Below are 19,687 nucleotides of genomic sequence, written 5' to 3'. Positions count from 1 at the left end.
ATTTTGAAAATGCAGTCTCTTATGCTGACTGCATTTTTGTGTATTGTTGGTAACACTCAGTTACTTAGAAAAGGTTTTGCATATAGGGTACTTTTATAATAAGTTTGTTTATTATACCTAGAAAGGAATGATTTTCATGTCTGTAGCTTTCCTGCTGGTTTTTAAACCCAAAATAGCAACACAACTGCATGAAACATAAAAGTATATGCTCAGGTTGGAAAGGCTGTATTTTTTACTATTTTTTTTCCAGCTGAAACAAACAGAAAATGGTTTACATTGCTAACAAACCCTAGGATGTTAAAATTGCTACAAATACTTATGGTGCTGCTCTGTTACTACCCGAGTAATTTGTCTGAGTGAACTGCTGTGTTGTAAAGGAACTGCTCCAAAGCAACTGCTTATGCACACAACATAAAGTGTATCTAGGAAGTGGTCCTCAGAATCAGAATGTAATTTTGGGTTCAATTTTCTTAGCATTATCCTTCTACTCCTCAATAATTACCAAATAGCCATTTAAAAGAAGAAAAAAAATATGGTTGATTTACCTACAAACAAATCAACTTATAAATTGCATTTTAGGAGCAGGTGTGAGACGTTCACCCACAAATAGGAAAAGATGGTCAGAAGAGACCTCTGGAGGTCTCCAGCACAACCTCTCATTCAAGAGTGGGTCTATGGCCAACACTAGATCTGTCTAGCTGGGCCCTGATGACCTCCAAGAATGGAGATTCCACAACTTTTCTGGGTAACCTGCTCCAGCACTGAACTACCCTCCTCCTGAAGGAGTTCTTCCACTGCAAGCCTTCCATGCTGCAACTTCTTGGCCATTGGCCCTTCTTTCGCCCTTCACTACCGCTGAGAACATGGTGCCTCTGATGTTCTAAACATCTCTGAAGTAGTTGCAGGCTGCAATTACATCTTCCTTACCCTTTCTCCTCATCTCTACCACACTGAACAAGTCCAGTTCTCTTAATCTCCCCTTTTAGCTCATATGACCTACATCCGTAATCAGCTTGGATGTCAGATATGTCCCAGGATTTCACAGCTTGTACTGACACATGGGTTTAGTCCACCTAAAGCACAGAACTTTGTGTCTTCCCTTGTTGAATTACTACAGTTTCTGTTGGCCAAATCTTCAAGTCCTTTGGTACTGAGGCTCCAATGTTCAGCGTTTCAACAACATCCTTCACTTAGTGTTACCTGCAGATTCAGTCAGGGTGCACTCTGTCTCATCATGCAGCTTGTCTTAGAGAGGCTGAAAAGTATCAGTCCCAGTAGATCAGAAATATAAATTTGAGCGAATTATGGTGGAAGAGATGTACAGACTTGACCTTCCAGTACCATTGGAAGAGTTAAAAAATATGGAAAATAGAGTAAAAACAAATGTACTTTACTCAAACTACACTGACACTGCCTTTAGAGGCTTACTGAAAAACTACCAACTATTAAAAAGCAGTGTCTAAATGAAATCTTTTCAGATGGAGATTTTTTTAAAGAAATAAAATGTTTAGTGCCTTTTATCTCTAGCTGTTCTAATGCACTTATTCAAGACAGCTTGGTTATGTTCAACTGTAAAATCCTCTAGGTTTTTTTTTCCAGTCTCAGTTAAGAAGTGAAAAGCTAACATCAAAGCACGGACTTAAAATCTGCAGAATAGAAATCAACCAGTGCTTCATCTACTTCAAAGTGTAGCCACCTTTTCTTATCTGTTTATTAAAAATATCTAAATGCAAGGAAACAACAGGCATGAGTGAATTCGATGTACAATATGTATAGTGGTAAACATGATACAATATTTCAGTTCATTCAGACCACACAATTCTATTATCATTACCCTCAGGTTGCTGTATTGATGCATATTTAAGTATTAGTTTGAAGAATAAACCAGAAAAAACCATAATTCCTTGGTTACTGTGGATGTATGTACAGAGAGCCTGTTGGGTTGTCTTTTTGGCAGTTGCATCTACCTGGGTGCAAGATTCTTTAATGCTAAAGTTTATGTTCCTCAAAACCATAACTGAATACTGTTTCATCATTACAGAGAACCAGTATATCACAGGTACTGCAACTAAATCAAAAGGAGCCTTCTAAGCTAATTAGTTGAAAATCTACTCATGATAATACTGAACATTACTTCAGTGCACCATTAGGAATATTAAGTCTTCCAAAGTGGCCCTTTCCTTGTTGTTCTGCAACTCAAATGAGTCTTGATACATACAATTAAAACATTTCTGTTCTTTAATGAATTCTGAATAAAACCCCTGAACTGACACAAAATGCATGACACCCTTCAGCGTTGACTGACCCTGCTTGTTCTCATTTTCAGTTAGTATCTTATTTGTTAATTGTATGCTGTCCATAGATTGCAAGCTGTTCAGGAGAGCTACAAGATCTAGTAAGCATCAAACAAATACATGGCATTATTCTAATAAACAGTAATACAACACACTGATTGGAACTCTCCATAAAAGACGGTATCCACATGAAAAGTGAAGGTGCCTTGAGAAGAAAATTAGTTTGTTACAACTATGTCTCTGCTGATGAGGAACACACAAGCCCAACAGATAACAGTATTGTCCACCACGGACTTCTGAATAATGGTGCATACAGTCTTTGTCACAGACAGAAAATGATTGTGGAGAACCTAAGATGGGAAAACAGCACAAATGTGTTTTTCAATTGATTGCTGGGAGGAAGGTTTCGATTTCTCCTAGCAAAGGAACAACAATTTTTCTAACTCAGGCAGGGGCCAACAGTGATGGAAAGTGCAGAAAGGCTGATATATATTTAAAGAAAAGCAGTTTACCATAAGAGGGCAGTAGCCGTTTACCCAAAAAATAGCTACATAACTGTGATGTTGGGCAAAAGATTTAACTTTCCTATGTTGAATCTGTAGGAAAGTTACTTAGGCAGATACCATTCTCTTTAAGAAAACCGAATTTGGAAACTTACCTTTTCTACTGCAAATGTTCGAATCACATATTCAGCCAGGAGCTCTGTTTCTATTAGGGTAACTTTAATGTCTTTATATATCTCTGTGTCATCTGGCCAGTATTTGCAGCATTTGACCTTTAAAAAATACAAAAGAAATTACGGTTTATTTATTTTAGAAGGTTCATGCTGAATCCATTCTGTATTCTGTGCAATGATTTCTGTTTTAAAATGCAATCATGTGCAAAACCGTCACATTTTCTGCATGTGGAAATGATTTATGTTTAAGGAACATTGCCTCTTCTTTTTTTAAGACAGCTTTCAGAGTTGCAGGTGAGATTTGTGTTGTGGTTAGTGAGGTAAGGCAAATACATATGGAGCACAAGGGTTATTTATACCCTGCACAGCTCCGAGTAACTGTTCCTTTGCTGTGCTTTCCAAGGCAGGGTGTGCCCAGAGGGACAACTACCACCAGAAGGTTTTTTTCCCCAACCTCTATCTGGTCATTTGTCTCAAAAATGTCTTCCTACCTCCTAAAATGAAAACATGCTTTTCAGACAGGAAGGATATTCTCTACTGTTAGCAAAGTATCTGTTTTCTCAGATTAACTTTCCAAAGGAACTGATGAGAGGTCAAGTGGCAAAACTCAACACTTGAAGTCAAGAGATGAGTTTTATGTCTGAGCTTTAACACCAATTCACTAGATGACCCCAAACATTATGGATGGGATTCATCTCACTTAACTCAAACTAAGATGAGTCGGATGAATGCCTTCTAGAGGTGCCGTTATTTTTTTTATTTATGAAGAGTCTAGATGACTGCCTTTGCCTAGGTGTTTGGCTTCTTGAAGGCTAAGGCTAGGTGGAATGAATTTCCCTTTCCTCCATACTGATATCAGCAGGCTTCCGGACCTCCTGTGCGTTCTTGGCAAATTTGTCCTGGGAGATGGAGATACAATTAAGCTGGGTTTTTTTAACTGTATTTCAGATTTTCCAAGCCCTTGTGTGGTCTAGATGGAATGGACTTCAATGTTTAACATTTTCAAATTTGTGCTATTATTCTCCTATTTTTTGAAGTGGGTGGTTGTGGGGACTGTACATGATGATGTAGATAGCTGACAGACTGAAGAATTTTCTCCTCCTTCCCATTTGTGTGAACAAGGCGATGGGCGGGAGAGCTAACATATTACTTACATATCTCTCTTTTATTCTGCTCTATCATGGTAATAGCTACACTATCACCACTGCATCTGGCCATCGTCCAGTAGTGCAGTACGTGCTAGGAGTAGCATCTGTTACACATCTGCTGCATGGAATGGTTTCTCTCTTTCACTGAAGGGAAAACTTAAAATGCATCTTTTAATACATGCAAATCTACTGGTTTACTTAAATATACAGTTAAATGGGTTGGGTAAAAAACCCAAACCCTTCAAATATTCAATGGAAAACTGATAGAAAAAAAAATGTCACAAGTGGTAGAGTATTTCTCAAACCTGTTTTCAAGCCAATATATTTGGATCACTATCGTGTCTAGCCTTGAGCAAAAGGTAAAACTGATGAACGTGTGTATAAGCATACAATGAAAACTGTAATGCATGATTCAGATGATTTATTTATACATACTCCATGTTCAGTATACAAAAGATTTTGCAGGCAAACCTTGTCCTGTCAGACTGGAGTACCTTCCTCACAATTTGTATCACCTCAGTGATGTAGCTGATAATCATGTACAACCCCTCTTTACTGTCTGAACAGATGATAGGTCTTGCCACATCAAAGTAGTAACATAGGCTGATACAATAAAGTTTGTTGGGGCAGCGTCAGTAGTTCTGACACTTTTTTCTGACTCTTCAGCATGATAAAATTTAAATCTGAACAGAACTGAGTTGAAGGACTGGAAAAAAACAGCCCCACATCAGGATACTCTTCAGAGAAAAAGAGTAGCCTGGTCATAAACCTTGGCTCCCAGCCACAAAATTATAGAAGCATCCTAATAGCTTATTCCTGCTTACACAGCTGATGGAAAGCTCCTAGAGCAGAGCTGAAGTTCAGGTTTTTAATTTACTTCTCTATGCTTGTCTTCAGACCTAGTAACCTTATTAGTATTGGCTAAGAAAAATTCTTTATATTCTTCACAATTCATCCTGTATTAAGCATGGTTTTGGGACAAGTGGCAAACACCAGGTTATACAGTTCCCTTCCACAGCGAGAGGCTTGGGGCTGGGACACCAAACAGACCTTGCAGGGCTCAGAACTCCTGTTCCAGGAGTAAGGGTAGCAAGACTGCTCCCCCCGCCATGTCCACCAGCCAGCTAGCTGACAGGGTGTCAGTGTGGATGAGAAGGTTTCCAGCAGCCAAGAACCAGTCCCAGGGTGCCTAACTGAGCATCTCTGGCAAATGTGTATTCACCTCCAAAGCATATCTACCAGTTGTAAGCAATGAACAACCATTTCAAAAGCATTAAACATTGCTGCAAGCATTTAAGTACTTGCTGCTGCTATGTATTGTTGCATCTACTTGATATTTAGTCAGATTTTACCTTGTTTGGATGTATTTACAAAAATCCTCTAATAGAAGCTAAGTGAAAAAATTTGAATGCTCATTGTTTTGTCCGTGTTAAAATCCCTTAGACCAGCAAATGGACCCTCTTATAGTCATTGCTGGGAACTCTCTGAAATGGGGTTTTCCTACCTATGGCTAAGATGATTTTTCAACTCCCCATGCAGAATAAGGCAATTCACACTGCCTCTGGACTGCAGCAGCCCACTGACAACCCCATCTCTGCAGTCAATTCCCTTTTCCTGCCTGCTGACTTATCCTTTCCGTAGCTGGAAGCTGAACCACACGAAGACAGGCCAATGCACGTAGGAAGGGAGCAGCTGCGGTGGTGATCCTAGTCACAGCACTACTGATCAGCACGCCTCTTTGTTGCTAACTTTAGCCTTGTTTCTTTCTGATGGGTGCCTGCCATCCTCAAAACAGCTCTAGTTTAGTAAAATAAACAACCAGGGAAAAAACCGCCAACCCTGGCTGAATTAAATTGCTCAGCCTTGAAGGAAAACATGCCTGTTTCTAACTTGGTAAGTCTAGACAGCCTGGATTATGACTAAGAACTAGGGACATTTAGAAAGACCAATTTAGAAGAGCACACTCCCCATCTTCTTATGCCTTAACTGTTGGATCTGCTTCCACTCCTTTTATAAACTTTAGTTAAGATGATCCAGTGGGATAATTAGGGAAGCATTGGGGGATGCTGCACAGACGTTACAGCCTTTTGTGCCTCATGCAGCTTGGGCCCGCTGGGGATTTCTTACTCTGCTGCACAGGGGATTTTGGTCACGGAGCAGACTGGAGCTGAGTAGAAGGATCCATGACAACACAATTTCCTGAAAACTCTCCCAAGTGGAATAGGGGCTGTAACAGCCATGGGAACAGTGCCAGAGCCACAGTCAGAGCCACAGACGAACACTAAATGATTCACTCACTGGGAGAGGGAAAAAAAGCCAAATCAAATGGATTTTTTATTATTATTATTTTTTATTAATCCAGGATTCTTTCCTACTTTTGGCTCTTGTTCTGCAGTGCTGCTGCACGTGCTGAGCTCTAGACATGGGGACTCTGTGGCTCCTGATGAGCCAAAAGTTAAGTAAATGCTCAAAGACCAGTCTCCTACCTCCTCCAGGACCTCTCAAATAAATGCAGAGGTGTCTTCAAGACAGGAGTAGATTAAATAGTGTAAATCAAAACCACACTTAGAAATGTTTATTGGATCAGGGCCTTTATTTGTACAAGGAAAGGGAATTGCAAAAAAATAGAATATGGTTTTACTCATCAAATACGAGAAACACTGCTGGTAACATATGTTTGTTCATTTTTTCTTTTTAGCACAGCTTTAGCTACTGTAACTTGATGAATCTCTTTCCCTTTTTATAAACATTTGATACATGTTTTAGAAAAAACCTGCTAACAGAAGGTTTAGCTAAATAATTGATACATGAATCCAGAACTGAATATTAAATGCATTAGATTTTTCCTTGCGCAGTTGCTACCATAACAGTAAATATCCTCCACAACGTAAAAACCTAATTTTGAAATCTCATCTGAGCAGAACTATAATTAAGAGTTTGTTCAGATATGCCCCACATTTATATCCCAACAATGTGCCAAAAAATACAGATGTTCATCACAAGATGAGATAAAAGGGTGATTGCCAGAGACATAACAAAAATGCTCTGGTTTAATCTATTCATCCCAAGGTACACTGTCCAATTGTTCCAAACATGTTCATTTTACTAATAATTTTAGAAGTCTGGAGAAGATTATTACCTACTTCCACCCCCTAGCTCCATCCCCCAGCATAACAGTCTAACGTGAGAAACTAAGAATTAAAAATTAAGGTGGAAAGTTGTTGTTGCTGCTTCTAAATATAACAAACAATGTAGGCAGTGGATAGCTAATGAACACAAATTGTGACTTCTGAAGCTGTATATTTAGTCATTTGGCAATGTGACACATCTAGCCAAAGGCAGTATGAAAGCCAGGACAGTAATTCATTTACTTAAGAGGTTTGGAGTAGAAGAACTATTACAGAATTAACATGTGAGCTAGCTGTGAAATATACTTTGTAGTGAGTACAGAACAGTTTAAATAACATCGGTTATTCTAAGTTTATTTCCTTCAATTCTGAAATATTCTTAGCAAAACGGTGATACAACTGGCTATGTACTGCATAGATTGTAATGATGGCAAGTCAGACATAAATTCTAAAGTGAAACCTCTAGGATATACAATGAAATAGACGACCAAGCTCACTGGTGAAAATTTTAAACAGATTCCACAGATATAACTAGGATGACATCAAATACTTTTATTTTGCTGACTTGAAGTAAAAGGACATCCAATAATTGAAAGTATTTTTATCTAAATACTTTTCAAACAAAAAATGTACTGTGATTTAAGATCATTTTATATGTTATAAAACAACCTTTGACAGAAGAGAAAATTCAGTATTTCTTTGTTTCATTTTCTCTGTTTGCTTTTGAGCAAGTCAGTTAATTGATTTGTACCTTATTTTACAGTTTTTTAAAAGAGGCATGGAAGGGTATTGAGAAATAGAACATTTAAGATACTGTTTGGCACTATCAGATGAATGGGTCTGTATAAACACAGACAGAAGTCTTTATGTGGTTCACAGCTCCCAGAGGGAGAGAGATATCTCCATGAATTTTACCAGCTCAGTCTAACTTCTTCCAGTGATGATTCAGAGCCAATACAACTCTCCACCTTCTGCTGCACTGTGCTGCCCCAGCAGTAATTCTAGGTTGCCTGGTGGGCGCACTCGCATTCAACTTCTGCCCAGAACAGCTGGCTTTCTGGACACGTCCAGTAGTAGTCGTACACTAATGCTTTCCACCCAAGGGAATGAGTGCATTCCCTTTGTTCTTAAGAATCAGGTATATTGTTAGCAGGCCACCAACCCGGTAGCTTGGGTTAGATGAAGTTAAGTTGACAGGCCGAACCCATGGGGTGGCCTTCCTTTGGCCATAAAAGAGAATTAGTCTAGAAGAATTGCTTTAGGGTAAGACTAACCCAAGGTAAAGCTGTTGCAGTATTCCTGCCTCCATTGTTAATACCAACAGAAGAATACGGATTGCCTCTATTTCATTGCTTATGTTTTGGCAATTTTGTCTCCCACTGGTCATTAAAAAACTGTAAATTAGTGCACCTTAGCACAGTCCTGGAGGAAAAAAGGCTGAGCACAGAATGCATGACAAGGATGGTCCCACGCCAAGATGAAGGATGGTTACAGGATTAGCTGGAGCTCCTCAAAGCCTGTCTTAATCCCTTACACAACTGTGAAATCATGGGCACATTGCTCAGATCCTGTGCTCCGAGGACCTGACGTGCCTGCATTGAGCAGAACAGCCTGCGCTCTGCATCATGCTTCTGTTCCTAGAGCAAAATATTGTCATTAGTTGAACTACAGAGCAACACCAGGTTAGTGGATTGCCTTCTGTTTCTAAAACCTGTTAATTTTATGTTAGGTTAGAAAGCTCTACATGTTGCTTTCTGGGTAAGGTAAAACTGTGTTGGTACCTCCAGGATACTTCCTCCTTCACAGAGAGATTGAGAGATTAATTTCATGAGACTGCTGAGGTGAGGAGACTTCCAGTGATGGAGCCATTTCACTAGTGCTGACATTTCAAAGAACCTGAATCCCTCTTTGCAAACTGCACTTATACTTGCATCCCACACCTTGGCAGCACTTCAGCAGCTAGCCCAGGAAGGGGGTCAATGCATTTGTGTATCCTTAAACCTCTTCTATTTATTTCGCAAAGTGAATTATCTCAATTGGATTAGTGAGCATTAAGATATTAATCTCTGTTGATTAACATTCTTTGAAACATGGCTTTTACTGGAAATGAGAAAACATCAAAACACCGAGAGCTTAAACCATTTCTACTTTGAGTGACAGAGGACAGCACTGAATGCTTGTAGGTTGATGTCCTGTTTGATGATGCTAACATTGCCAGTCTGGGGACATCTTTATTAAATGATTGCAAAGCGTCTTCCCTTCTCTTTCCTGAAGAACAACAGCCAATTTTTTTCCCTAAGGGCTCCTCCCCTGCTACGAATAATGGAATAACGCCAACGTGTTATTTCTGGTTAGAAGTCTTGAAAGCTGAAATCTGATTTGATGACTAGAAGGGCTCACTGACTCAAAAGATTTACAATAGTTTTAAATTATGATTGTTTTCTTTTTTCTCATCGATACCCTGTAAAATGCTACTCTATCCAACAAGACATGCTAGAATTACAGTAAAATCAAAAGTATAACAACAAAATATATAATAACATTTATGTACCATAAGCACAGGTACCAGGTTTTCTAGGTAAACATAATTAAACAAAGTAATTTTCCATAGATGGGGAAGGACACTAGTTACAGGTTTTAGAAGCTGAGACTAGAATTACCTAGAGGTAGGGAATGGTTTCACACAGCAACCTTTCTCCCTCTCATTTATAGAATGTGTTTTTTTTCTTTCAGTAGAAAAGTTAAAATGGAATCTTAGTCACCAGTATGCTTAAAAACTATGACACACATCCTAAGAAGCACTAATGCCATATCCTGAACTAATTCCAATGTAGGTAATTTGGCTTATTACATGTAGAGGCTGTTTCAGTTAGATAGAGTGTTCTTCCATTTATACTAAATACAAACGTGTTATTTGTGAGATGTGTTAAAGAGTTACTATGTTTCACCTCTGCAATAGCTCTGTCATGGGTGATCTGGATCTTAAATACAAGTTGAATTTACCTTTGTTTATTAGAGGGTTCTTCCACATGGAAGACTCTCAAAACTTGTAGAATGTGTAAATGCAAGCTTTGTAATAGCTTTGTGTCAAATACTTCCTTTTTTATTCTAATTGGTGGCAACTCCATTGGAAATTTCACACAGTTTTTACGTTGCTGGAATGTCATATGAAGTTTTTGTTTGGTTTTTTTGCAATATGTTTTCAGTAAGAAGTCTTTGGACAGGGCTATACTTGGCAGCGTTTCTCAGACATCTAATGTCTGTCTATAACAGAAATGGATCATCAGCTGGATCTGAAGATCCGGTTCAACATAAAGACTTCTGGGCTTTGTTTGTTAAGGAAACATATTTGTACCTGTTTCAGAAATGTCTCTTGAATGCTGACCAAGGCTGCATATCCTGAGCATCCAAGGCCCAAACACATGTACATGTGATTGCTTAGGGCTGGTCCTATACAGCCTTTCCTGAGAAGAGCATTTCTTTTCTGACAGATTTTGTCTTTCTTACAACTGGGAATACTTTTTTAGCCAGCCAGCATGAAGGAGGTATTTACTCTGTGCCAGAAGACCATTGCATGGGTCTCCTTGATGTCATGTGGACCCCAATACTCTTTTAACCCCGAAAAGTTGGAGCCATCAACATTTTTGCAGCAAGGCAGATAAGATTGCCATGTATGTAACATGTCATCCACAGGTCCAGTAAAACAAGCAAAGGAAAAGTAACCCACCACTGTGTTCTTTGTTTTTCCCTGTGCAGACACAGACTTGCTGACTCCTAGGAAGGAAAAGTCACCCAGGAGGAGTGTGAGATGGCTATCAGGAAAGCACAACACTCCTGAGAGATAAGATGGCAGTGAGAGGCTGTTCCGGTAGCGCTAAGGTGTGCCTGCAGGCATAGGGGCTATTTACCAATCTGTGGCTGACCTTCATTCCCCTGTTTCTGTCACATCCATTCCGTTGCAGTCAACCTTGCCTCCTTTCAAAAAAAGGGTCTTTTGTGTGCTTATTAACACTATTAGCACTGGCTGTTTTCTAATTCTGTATAATAATTGAGAAACTCTAATTACTGTAATTACTATGCTCCTGGGGTGAGGTTTTATTTTTTATAATTAATTCTAGTGATTTTTTTGTGTAAATACTTTGTTGTATTAAAACCATGATAGACAAACATGAGTCCTTGCAGCATATTTATATATCAACCACTCCACTGAATTTCATCAGTGTGCTTCACCATTTATTAATCAGATTTATTAAACTTCTTCTGCTTCAAGCAAAAACAAGGAGTGGGAGAGAAAGTGACTACTGACAAATGACAAATGATGTGGCGTGCCAAGTTTGATTCTGCCAACCATACCAGCCCAACAAGAACAAAGATGGAGGTGACAGCTAGATGGCACAATTGAATATATTCTAAATCTTCCCCACATAACTCTTCAAAGAGGAAAGAAATATTTCAATGTGTGCAAATATTGAAGCACTTCAAGAAGCAACCTGAGACTTTGGCCAGTACATACAGACCTTGATCCAGTTCCCATTGCTTTCCACAGAAGGATCCAGCTCTGTCTTTTGGAGTCTGTAGTCTAGAGCAGTCTCCTGGAGTAAGCAAGATGTTTTCTTGCTTGTGACTGTTTTCTGATCACCGCTACACTGGTGGAATAAAAAATTTTGTTTCTTCTAGAATAATCCACCAGATTATGCTAAAGCTCTTGGGAAAAGATTTTGCCTGAAATTACATTACTGTCTTCAGTTGCTCTACCACTTAGAAAGATGAGCATGGAGGCCTCTTGCATTAATATAATCCAGAATACATGATTTTGAAATAGTTTGTGGTCACACTGATGAGTTTTTATGAGTCTTGGTTTTGCTTTTTCCTGTTAAGTGTATGGTTTCAAAAATTCTGATTCTTGTACTAAAATGTAGGTATATTATACCATTAATTACTTGTCATTCCCTTTTTGTGAACTTCATTGTGAGTTGAAGGTTGTTGACCCCAGCTTGAAGAAGACAGACTTTTTTTCCAAGGCTGCTTCAAGGGCTGCTTATTTGTTTAGTTTTTTTGTGAAAGTTCTTATGTCAAACTAGGCCAATCTTAACTAAAAAACACTTCAACATCCGATATCAAAGAACTGTTCATGCAACTCAGCAATGATTTTTCTAAATGACTCCGAGACCTCATTTAGATTTTTAATAAACAGTCACATTCTAATGAGGTCTTCATAAAACCGACTAAATATGTTTAGAAATCATTAGCTTAAATTACCAGTACAAAAGGCTCCTTAGGGAGCCCTGCAGATTTTGTGATAAGACTTCTGGCAGATGGATTAGTATAACAGCACAAGTGAGTTCTGAATTTCCACACAAGCAGTGTAAATGTGAGTGACTGGGTAACAGGCTACTAGATAAAGAGTGAAATATCCCTCAGGTGGGTTCATTAAAGAGAGAAAACAATCAAAACACATTTATGTGCCATTTAAATACCAGGTGCACAGCAGTCTGCAGGTGCCAGAAACACTGACAAGGGTCCCTTGCTGGAACACACAAGAGCTTAAAGGGATGCATGGTTTTGACAAGTGTGCCTCAGATAATGACAGATATTGGCAGATGTACCCGGACCCTGCTGGAGGGTAATGTGGGGACTGAGTCATTTGCAGCAGGTGCTTGCATTAGGGACAGCCTCATGGTGATTCCTCCATCCCCAATTAAAACAGTCCTGATGCATAGTGCTCCAGGGCAAGAAACAAGTTCCTAGCACTGATTTAATGACTATCCAGCCAGTCCTGGTAAACAAATACACATACGCCCCCTCAATGATTAATTCATGAAGCACGTACACTATGTGGCAAACATGTTAAATAGATATTCCTCTTTCCTGAAAATATAAAGGAATTTTCCTCCTTGGCTTACATAATGAGTCAGGAGGGTTAAAAAGTGAAAATAATAAACCTCTATAAATCTTACACTAGCAATAGCAATTGCAATAGAAAACCTCAAGGTTGGGAAGGTTACAAGGTTTGCCCTGCAGGAATGCTACCAAAAGGTCCATTAAAATCATTATTAATCAAGGTGGCACAGAGCTTGTGTTAGGGGTTGCGGGACAGATGGTGTGTTTGTAGCATGCCTTCTTGCTGCTGATGGGTCCAGCTCTGGGACTAGGACAGAAGCACCAGCAGAGGAGTGACTGCATTGTTCTGTGGCTCGCATGACCTCATTTCCATTAAAAGCTCATTTTCAATTTCTGCTCTCTGATCTCACCTATGTTGGCCTCCAGAGAAAGTGAGAACAAAGTCATTTCTACCACTGCCAGAAACAACAAAGCTGCAGATCTGTATCCCACTAGGACTCTTGCACCCTGAAGAAATCTTCATGGTGGCACAAACTGTTGCTTGCTGCTAAGGGAAGGTGCTGCATACCTAAACGATGTGAGTTGAGGCTGCCAACACTGGCACCAAGGCTGGCATCTCCCTGGCTGGTACCTGACCGTTCACTCTAATTGATACTTTCAAATACTGACTTTAGGAAAACAGTACATGGTTTCACACTGTATGCTATTTTTGTTGTTAGACTTATTTATCCATACGCTGAAAACATCCCTTTTTAAATTGTGTGCTTGGCTACCTATGAATGTGTATAAAGCTTTAACAAAGACATTTGCTGGAGAGCTTCCTATTCATACAGATCCATCCGTTTTGAATTGATACATGACCATCCAAATATTTCTACCTTCTTGCTCACTCAAGGGACTGAATTTTTAAAGTGGCCACCATGATCCTTTTTTGCCTCTGCCATTAGTCGTACATGTGTTCCTGCAGCAGGTGTTAACTGCAGTCACAAACCCCATCTTTTATTGTATCTAAGAATAATCCTGGCACCTGATCTGTTGGTAGGCTTAGGCACACAGATATCTAAACAATAGGATTTATATTAACAATTGACAAAGGACATAAGGAAGAATAGATTGAGACTGTAAAACTGGACTTGCTAAAAAGGTGACAAGATCTGATACTTTGATTCACGCCACACAAACAGCGCTTACTCTCCTCATGCAAATGCCACAGGGAAGAGGGGTATCAGCCACTCCAGCAGTGTGAAATTAAAAACATCTCTTAAAACCATGAGGCTCACACCAAGATACATGCACTTCTTATTTCAACACTTCGATTTACAATAATTGCAGTAGGTGCAATAAAAGCAATGCTTTTGTTTTCATATGCCCAGTTCCCAGGCAATTTTTTTGAAAACAACATCCCAAATGGGAACTAAGACACCAGTGCATAGACAAAGCAGTAAATTAAAAGACTCAGTTATTGACGGTTGTGAGAAACAAAGAAAATGGTTCCATTCTGTACATGCTGAAAACAAAATTAGCCATAATGACTTGAGTAGGAAGCATAGTTTAGAAGTTATCAAGCAAAGAAAGAAAAGTACACAGTAACTCAAGCTTTCCTTTACTACTTGGCTCCTGAAGAAGACCTTCTGGTCAAGAAATTTAGTGTACAAATGACTAAAGCTATTTTTTTTCTGTTTTATTCCAGAAGGCTTACAGGAAGAAAAACCTAAACAAACCAGGTTGATGTAGACTTATACACTATGAATAAGGTGCAATTTCACAGTTTAACTACTTTTCTCAGAAATCTGTTTCGGAATTACTCTCCCTCAGCCTCCCTTAATAAAACAAAGATGACACCATACCTTGTTCTGTAACCAATTCCCTGTTTTCCCTTAATAGAAGTGGTATGTTTGAGATATACACAAAGAGACGGTGCTTTCCCTCTTTGGCAGTCTTTGCAGGCTATGTTGTACAGAATGTAGCTTTATCAGTTACTTTTTCATTGTGCTAATGTTATCAAAGCCAAGCATCCAAGGCATGTTTAAAAATAATTGATAATGAACCTCTTAGTACAGGCAGTCATAAATATTTTATGTGCTCTACTTAGTGCATAAGCATCTTGTTGGTCTGCTATTTAATTTTCAAAAGCAAACACCTTGGAAGTCTTTCATCTTTTTAAATACAAAAATCACTTACCCTTCCCACTTCTACAAGATTAGTAACCATGATTATGCTGGCTGTGTTTTCATGCCATACCATTCTCCAAAAGTCATATATTGTCTCCTGCATTGGTCCTGAAACAATAAATCAAGTGAAAGGTTACTATCTGAAAGTCTCATGATTGGAAGCTTGTCTCTGGGGAACTTTGAGAAACCATGACTATACACATATATTCATATCACTATCATCATATTTTTCATTTAGGGTCAATTTCTTTTCTGTCATCCCACCCATCTGCATTTAAATAGTTTTCCCCTGAAACAGTGCTCTGAAAGAAAGTTAGTTCTCCAGCATTTAAGTATTTATCGCTGTAATACCCAGAAGTGGAATTATAAAAAATGGATAACATTACTCTTTCTTTTAACAAATAGAATAATAACGTAGAGAAGGTATATTTGGAATGAAATGAGCCTCAGTGGACTATGTGGCCTTTCCTAGTTTCTAATATTTTTCTTAGTATACACTATCATCAAATTACCCCAGCTCCTAAATTGTACTTCCTGAAGTGAGACAGAAGTTAGAGATTTTTTTTGCTGCCATCTATCACTTTGTAAAATAGCGGGAAAGTGGGGAAAGCAGTACAGAACCCTGGCATGCCATGGCAGCCATGTCCTTTGCAGTGCTTTCCCCAACATTCTGTGTGCTTTTGTCGATGAATGCACAAGGGCTTCCTCTAGCAGCTACTAAAGCTGGGTACCAGCCCACAGGAAACGTTACAGACATGTAAAATGTTGCGAACCACCACACCACTTTGCACGTGCCTGCTCCTGTTCCTAGCCTACATGTCTTTCACATGACATTCAGTGTGCCACCCCAATTTTAAACCACTGCTTTAAAATCACTGAGCCAATAAGAATAAACAAATATAAAATCCTTTCAGGTACTATAAATTTAACGTCCATTACTGAACTGCCACACTGCAGTAAGCTATTAGTTGCTTATTTTGAAGAATGCCTTAAATTAGCTAAAATGGATAATTTATTGGCCAAATGTTCCTCTAGTGAAGAAATCAACACTCTTAAAAAATTACAAAACCATAGTTTGACATATTTGGGTAGTTTAGCACCCATATTTTGGTACTTTGAAAATAAAAATTTCACTCTGAAAGGGAGCACTTAGTGGAAAATGTAGTAATACTTTATTGTTATTATTATCATGGCGGGGTGGTGGTGGTGGTGGTCTTTCAAAGACTAGATGGTCTTTGAAGGTTCCTTCCAACCCAAACCACTCTGTAATTCTATGGCTTCATGATTCTGTGATATTATAAGCAAGTCAAAACCAGCGAACTAGGCAAATAGCATCACAGTTATGACATAACTTACTTAGAACTCCAGTTTAAGAAAAAGGATGGTAATAGTCTAAACCTTCAGATTTTTTTAGATTTATCTTCAGCAATTTCAAAGAATAATTTTCTCATCCATAATTTGCATACACCACTTAAAGAAGTTATGTATTCTCCTCCTTGCCTCCTATGCTTTTAAAAATGCTGCATATACAACTATATATAAACAACTAGTTTCACAGGTTTCCCTACAGTCACTCAACTTGTCTTTTATTTGCCCTGGTAGTTCATATGATAGGAGAAAAACAACAGGAAGCTATGACTGTTAGAACACAAGAAATGTTAGAAGGTCTCTGAGTAGAAGTAACAGCAGAACCTAAAATTACTGATTCGGAAATTACCAGACTCAAGCTGATGTTGTGGCTGTAAAGCTGGACACTTTTTTTTTTTCCTTTTAATTTGCAGCAGAGAAAAGGTGATAATTTTGTGAGATTTCATTCTGAAATATGACCAGATTTAAATCACTCCACCATACGGAAAACTACAATAAGTATTTTAGTTCTACATAAGTGTTCTAGATATGTAATACAGACACAGTCCAAATGCAATTTTGAATGTTGAAGTAAGATAATTAATATACATTACAGAGAAACTTCAGCTTGCTTGTGTTTTAATAATGTAGGATTCAATATAGCTTTTGGGGCAACTGAAGTCACAACAGCATTAGAAAGCTTTTGGGTCAACCTCTCCTACTGGTAAAAGGAAGGAGACTATTCTACTCACTGTAAGAAAATACTGTCTCTGTATAGCTCCTTCCTTCCTCTCAAATCTCAAACAAATACTAGCAAAATTACTATTGCTATCATCTTTGAAGGAGTGTAGCTAAAAACAGAATTATGGAAAGGCAGCTTTCCACAGAGTAGTGTCCTAGAAAGAGTCTATCTGCAAGTTCATAACACATTATTAAGGTTATTTAAACTTGATCAAAGACAAAAAATAACAACGCTATTGCTTGTTAAAGAATCCTGATTCACCACCTGGTTTAAAGGAGCAAATGTAAATGGCTTCACTGTCTTCTGTCACCACAGGATTATGTGATGTTTCAAGATTGTTCATCGGAATATGTTCTTGCTAAAGCTGCAGGAAAGGTGAGAAAAGATCCTGTCTATACAGCCCTTTTCTTTTCTCCTTGCCAGAAGCCAGAATCATGGAGGAACTGAGGGGCAAGGTAGTGAGTTTCTTTCTGTGTTATTTCAGCTTTCTTTCCTACAGATTCACTTGAGATACAAGATGGTTGGGCCCTACTTTGTAACACTCATTCCTTTTTGACAGTTCTGGGATAACCCGCAACAATTTATTCCTGATTTTTTTTTTTTTTTTCTACAGACAATTTGTCTCATGATTTAAAGATTACTACATTTCAGATCCCGAGATCACAAATTACAACTGGGGAGAGATACTAAACACTGATTTCTTCCTAAAGATTTTGAATTTGTCATTCTTTATACAGAAAAAAAAGATAATAAATGATGAGAAAAAATAATCTTTAGAAAAGGTAATAGCATTTTTCAGGCAAGAGAAAATGGTGAGCTGTGAGAAGTCTTTCAAGGTTGATTCCAAATGTTCTTCTAGAAGAAATGTCCCATTCTAAAGTGCTGAGTACGCTCCTCTCAATCGTACTATCCAAATGATAAGACAATCATAATTAAAAGTGCTTGACAGGATTTCCTGCTCTCCTCAAGTATTCTCAAGTGTTTTCATGATTTTCCTCTCTAATTCTTACACGTAGCCTCCAAATGTCTTTCATGTTCCAGACACTGAAAGCAAAAAACCCCAAACACCTGAAAATCTACCTTAAAGTCTCAGAAAGTAATGCTTTTCTACCCCATTTTGCTTTTCTTCCTGACATTTTTCAAATTATTTTCTGACATATGAATAAATTATTACTTGTCTCCAGCCAGAATTGAAAAGCATTAGAGGCTAGGTAGGGTTGGAGGATTTATTGTCATGAAGAGCTGAACAATTTGATTCCAGACACTCATGGCAGGGAGAGAAAAAGCCTATAATTGTTCTAAGCATCAACTTAACAGATGTGTGCACAATAGGCAGGAAGGTTATTCTCAGCAGTTGTCCCCTTGCGGGAGGAGAAGGTCTGAAGAGAAGGTACTGTGCTGCCGAACAGTAAGCCTGCAGCGTACCCCATTAGCTACACAATATGGTAGTTGGTATCAAAGATTTCTGCTGTGAAAAAAAGAAATCAACAACATACTGCAAGCAGAAGATGAAAAGCAAAGGAAAATAAGAAAAAGAAATCAACCATCCAATCCCCAATCTAATTAAATGCATTATTGAAAAAACTCAACAAAACTGTTCAGTTGTATATACCACAAGCATTAGTTGTATTACCAGTAGTTGTTAGCTGCTGCCCTGGCAATGCAAGCATCCTAGGAAATGGAAAATCACACAGCTTTTAAGAATGGTTTAAACTCTTAAGAAGGTGCTTCTGTACACAGAGCTTTCTAGAGCCTCTATTTCTGCTTGTTATTGTGAGACCCAGTTCTAACAACTGGTATTGCTGCTGGGTATGTGATCAATTCAAACGTGACAAACTGGCCCAGAACACAGGAAAAAGTATTCAGAAGCAGGAAAGAAAGCGAACACACAAAGAAACAAGTAAAACCAGAATCTTGCAATGTCTCCAGCACTTACTCAGATGGGACTTCTAAATCTGTGGGTCATTTTTCAATTTCTAGAAAAGCAAGCAGGCTAAACAAGGAACAAACAGGTTCTAAAACTGTATAGTTTTTCTAGTATAGAATGTCAAATCCACAAGCTAATGTTTGCTCCACCCGAGACCAAATTCAATGATAGACATCAAAGCCAAAAACGTGCAGAAAATGAACAGAAACCCTTCAGTTCCAAAGGCTCCCTGGGGACAGTGCACGGGCAGTGTCAGCCGTTAGCATGTGCTGATAGAGGCAGCTGACAAGATGCAAGAATTGTATCTGCAGCCGTTAAATTCCATCTGGAAAAGAGAGCAATAAAAATCCTTCCAGCAAGTAGACATATCCACCCCGTGTAAGGAGGTAGTTATAAAATGGTCCCCTCACCTA

The 19,687-nt window shown here is 38.6% G+C and overlaps 1 protein-coding gene across 12 annotated transcripts in view; it reads right to left on the bottom strand.

The window, feature by feature from the left end:
* The window catches only part of PTPRM (protein tyrosine phosphatase receptor type M), a 482,524-nt gene that overhangs the window by 19,328 nt on the left and 443,509 nt on the right, over positions 1-19,687 (bottom strand). For all 12 annotated transcript variants that reach the window (XM_037380694.1, XM_037380695.1, XM_037380697.1 and 9 more), the window contains 2 exons: positions 15,269-15,366; positions 2,953-3,069 (listed from right to left, as the gene is read on the bottom strand). In XM_037380694.1, the coding sequence (XP_037236591.1) occupies positions 2,953-3,069; positions 15,269-15,366 (215 nt within the window). The remainder of the gene's footprint in view (positions 1-2,952; positions 3,070-15,268; positions 15,367-19,687) is intronic.

Source organism: Falco rusticolus, chromosome 3, assembly GCF_015220075.1.
Source record: "Falco rusticolus isolate bFalRus1 chromosome 3, bFalRus1.pri, whole genome shotgun sequence".
Lineage (NCBI taxonomy): Eukaryota > Metazoa > Chordata > Aves > Falconiformes > Falconidae > Falco > Falco rusticolus.
Note: the sequence above shows the minus strand (reverse complement) of the source record. Positions and strands in the feature narration are given on the sequence as shown.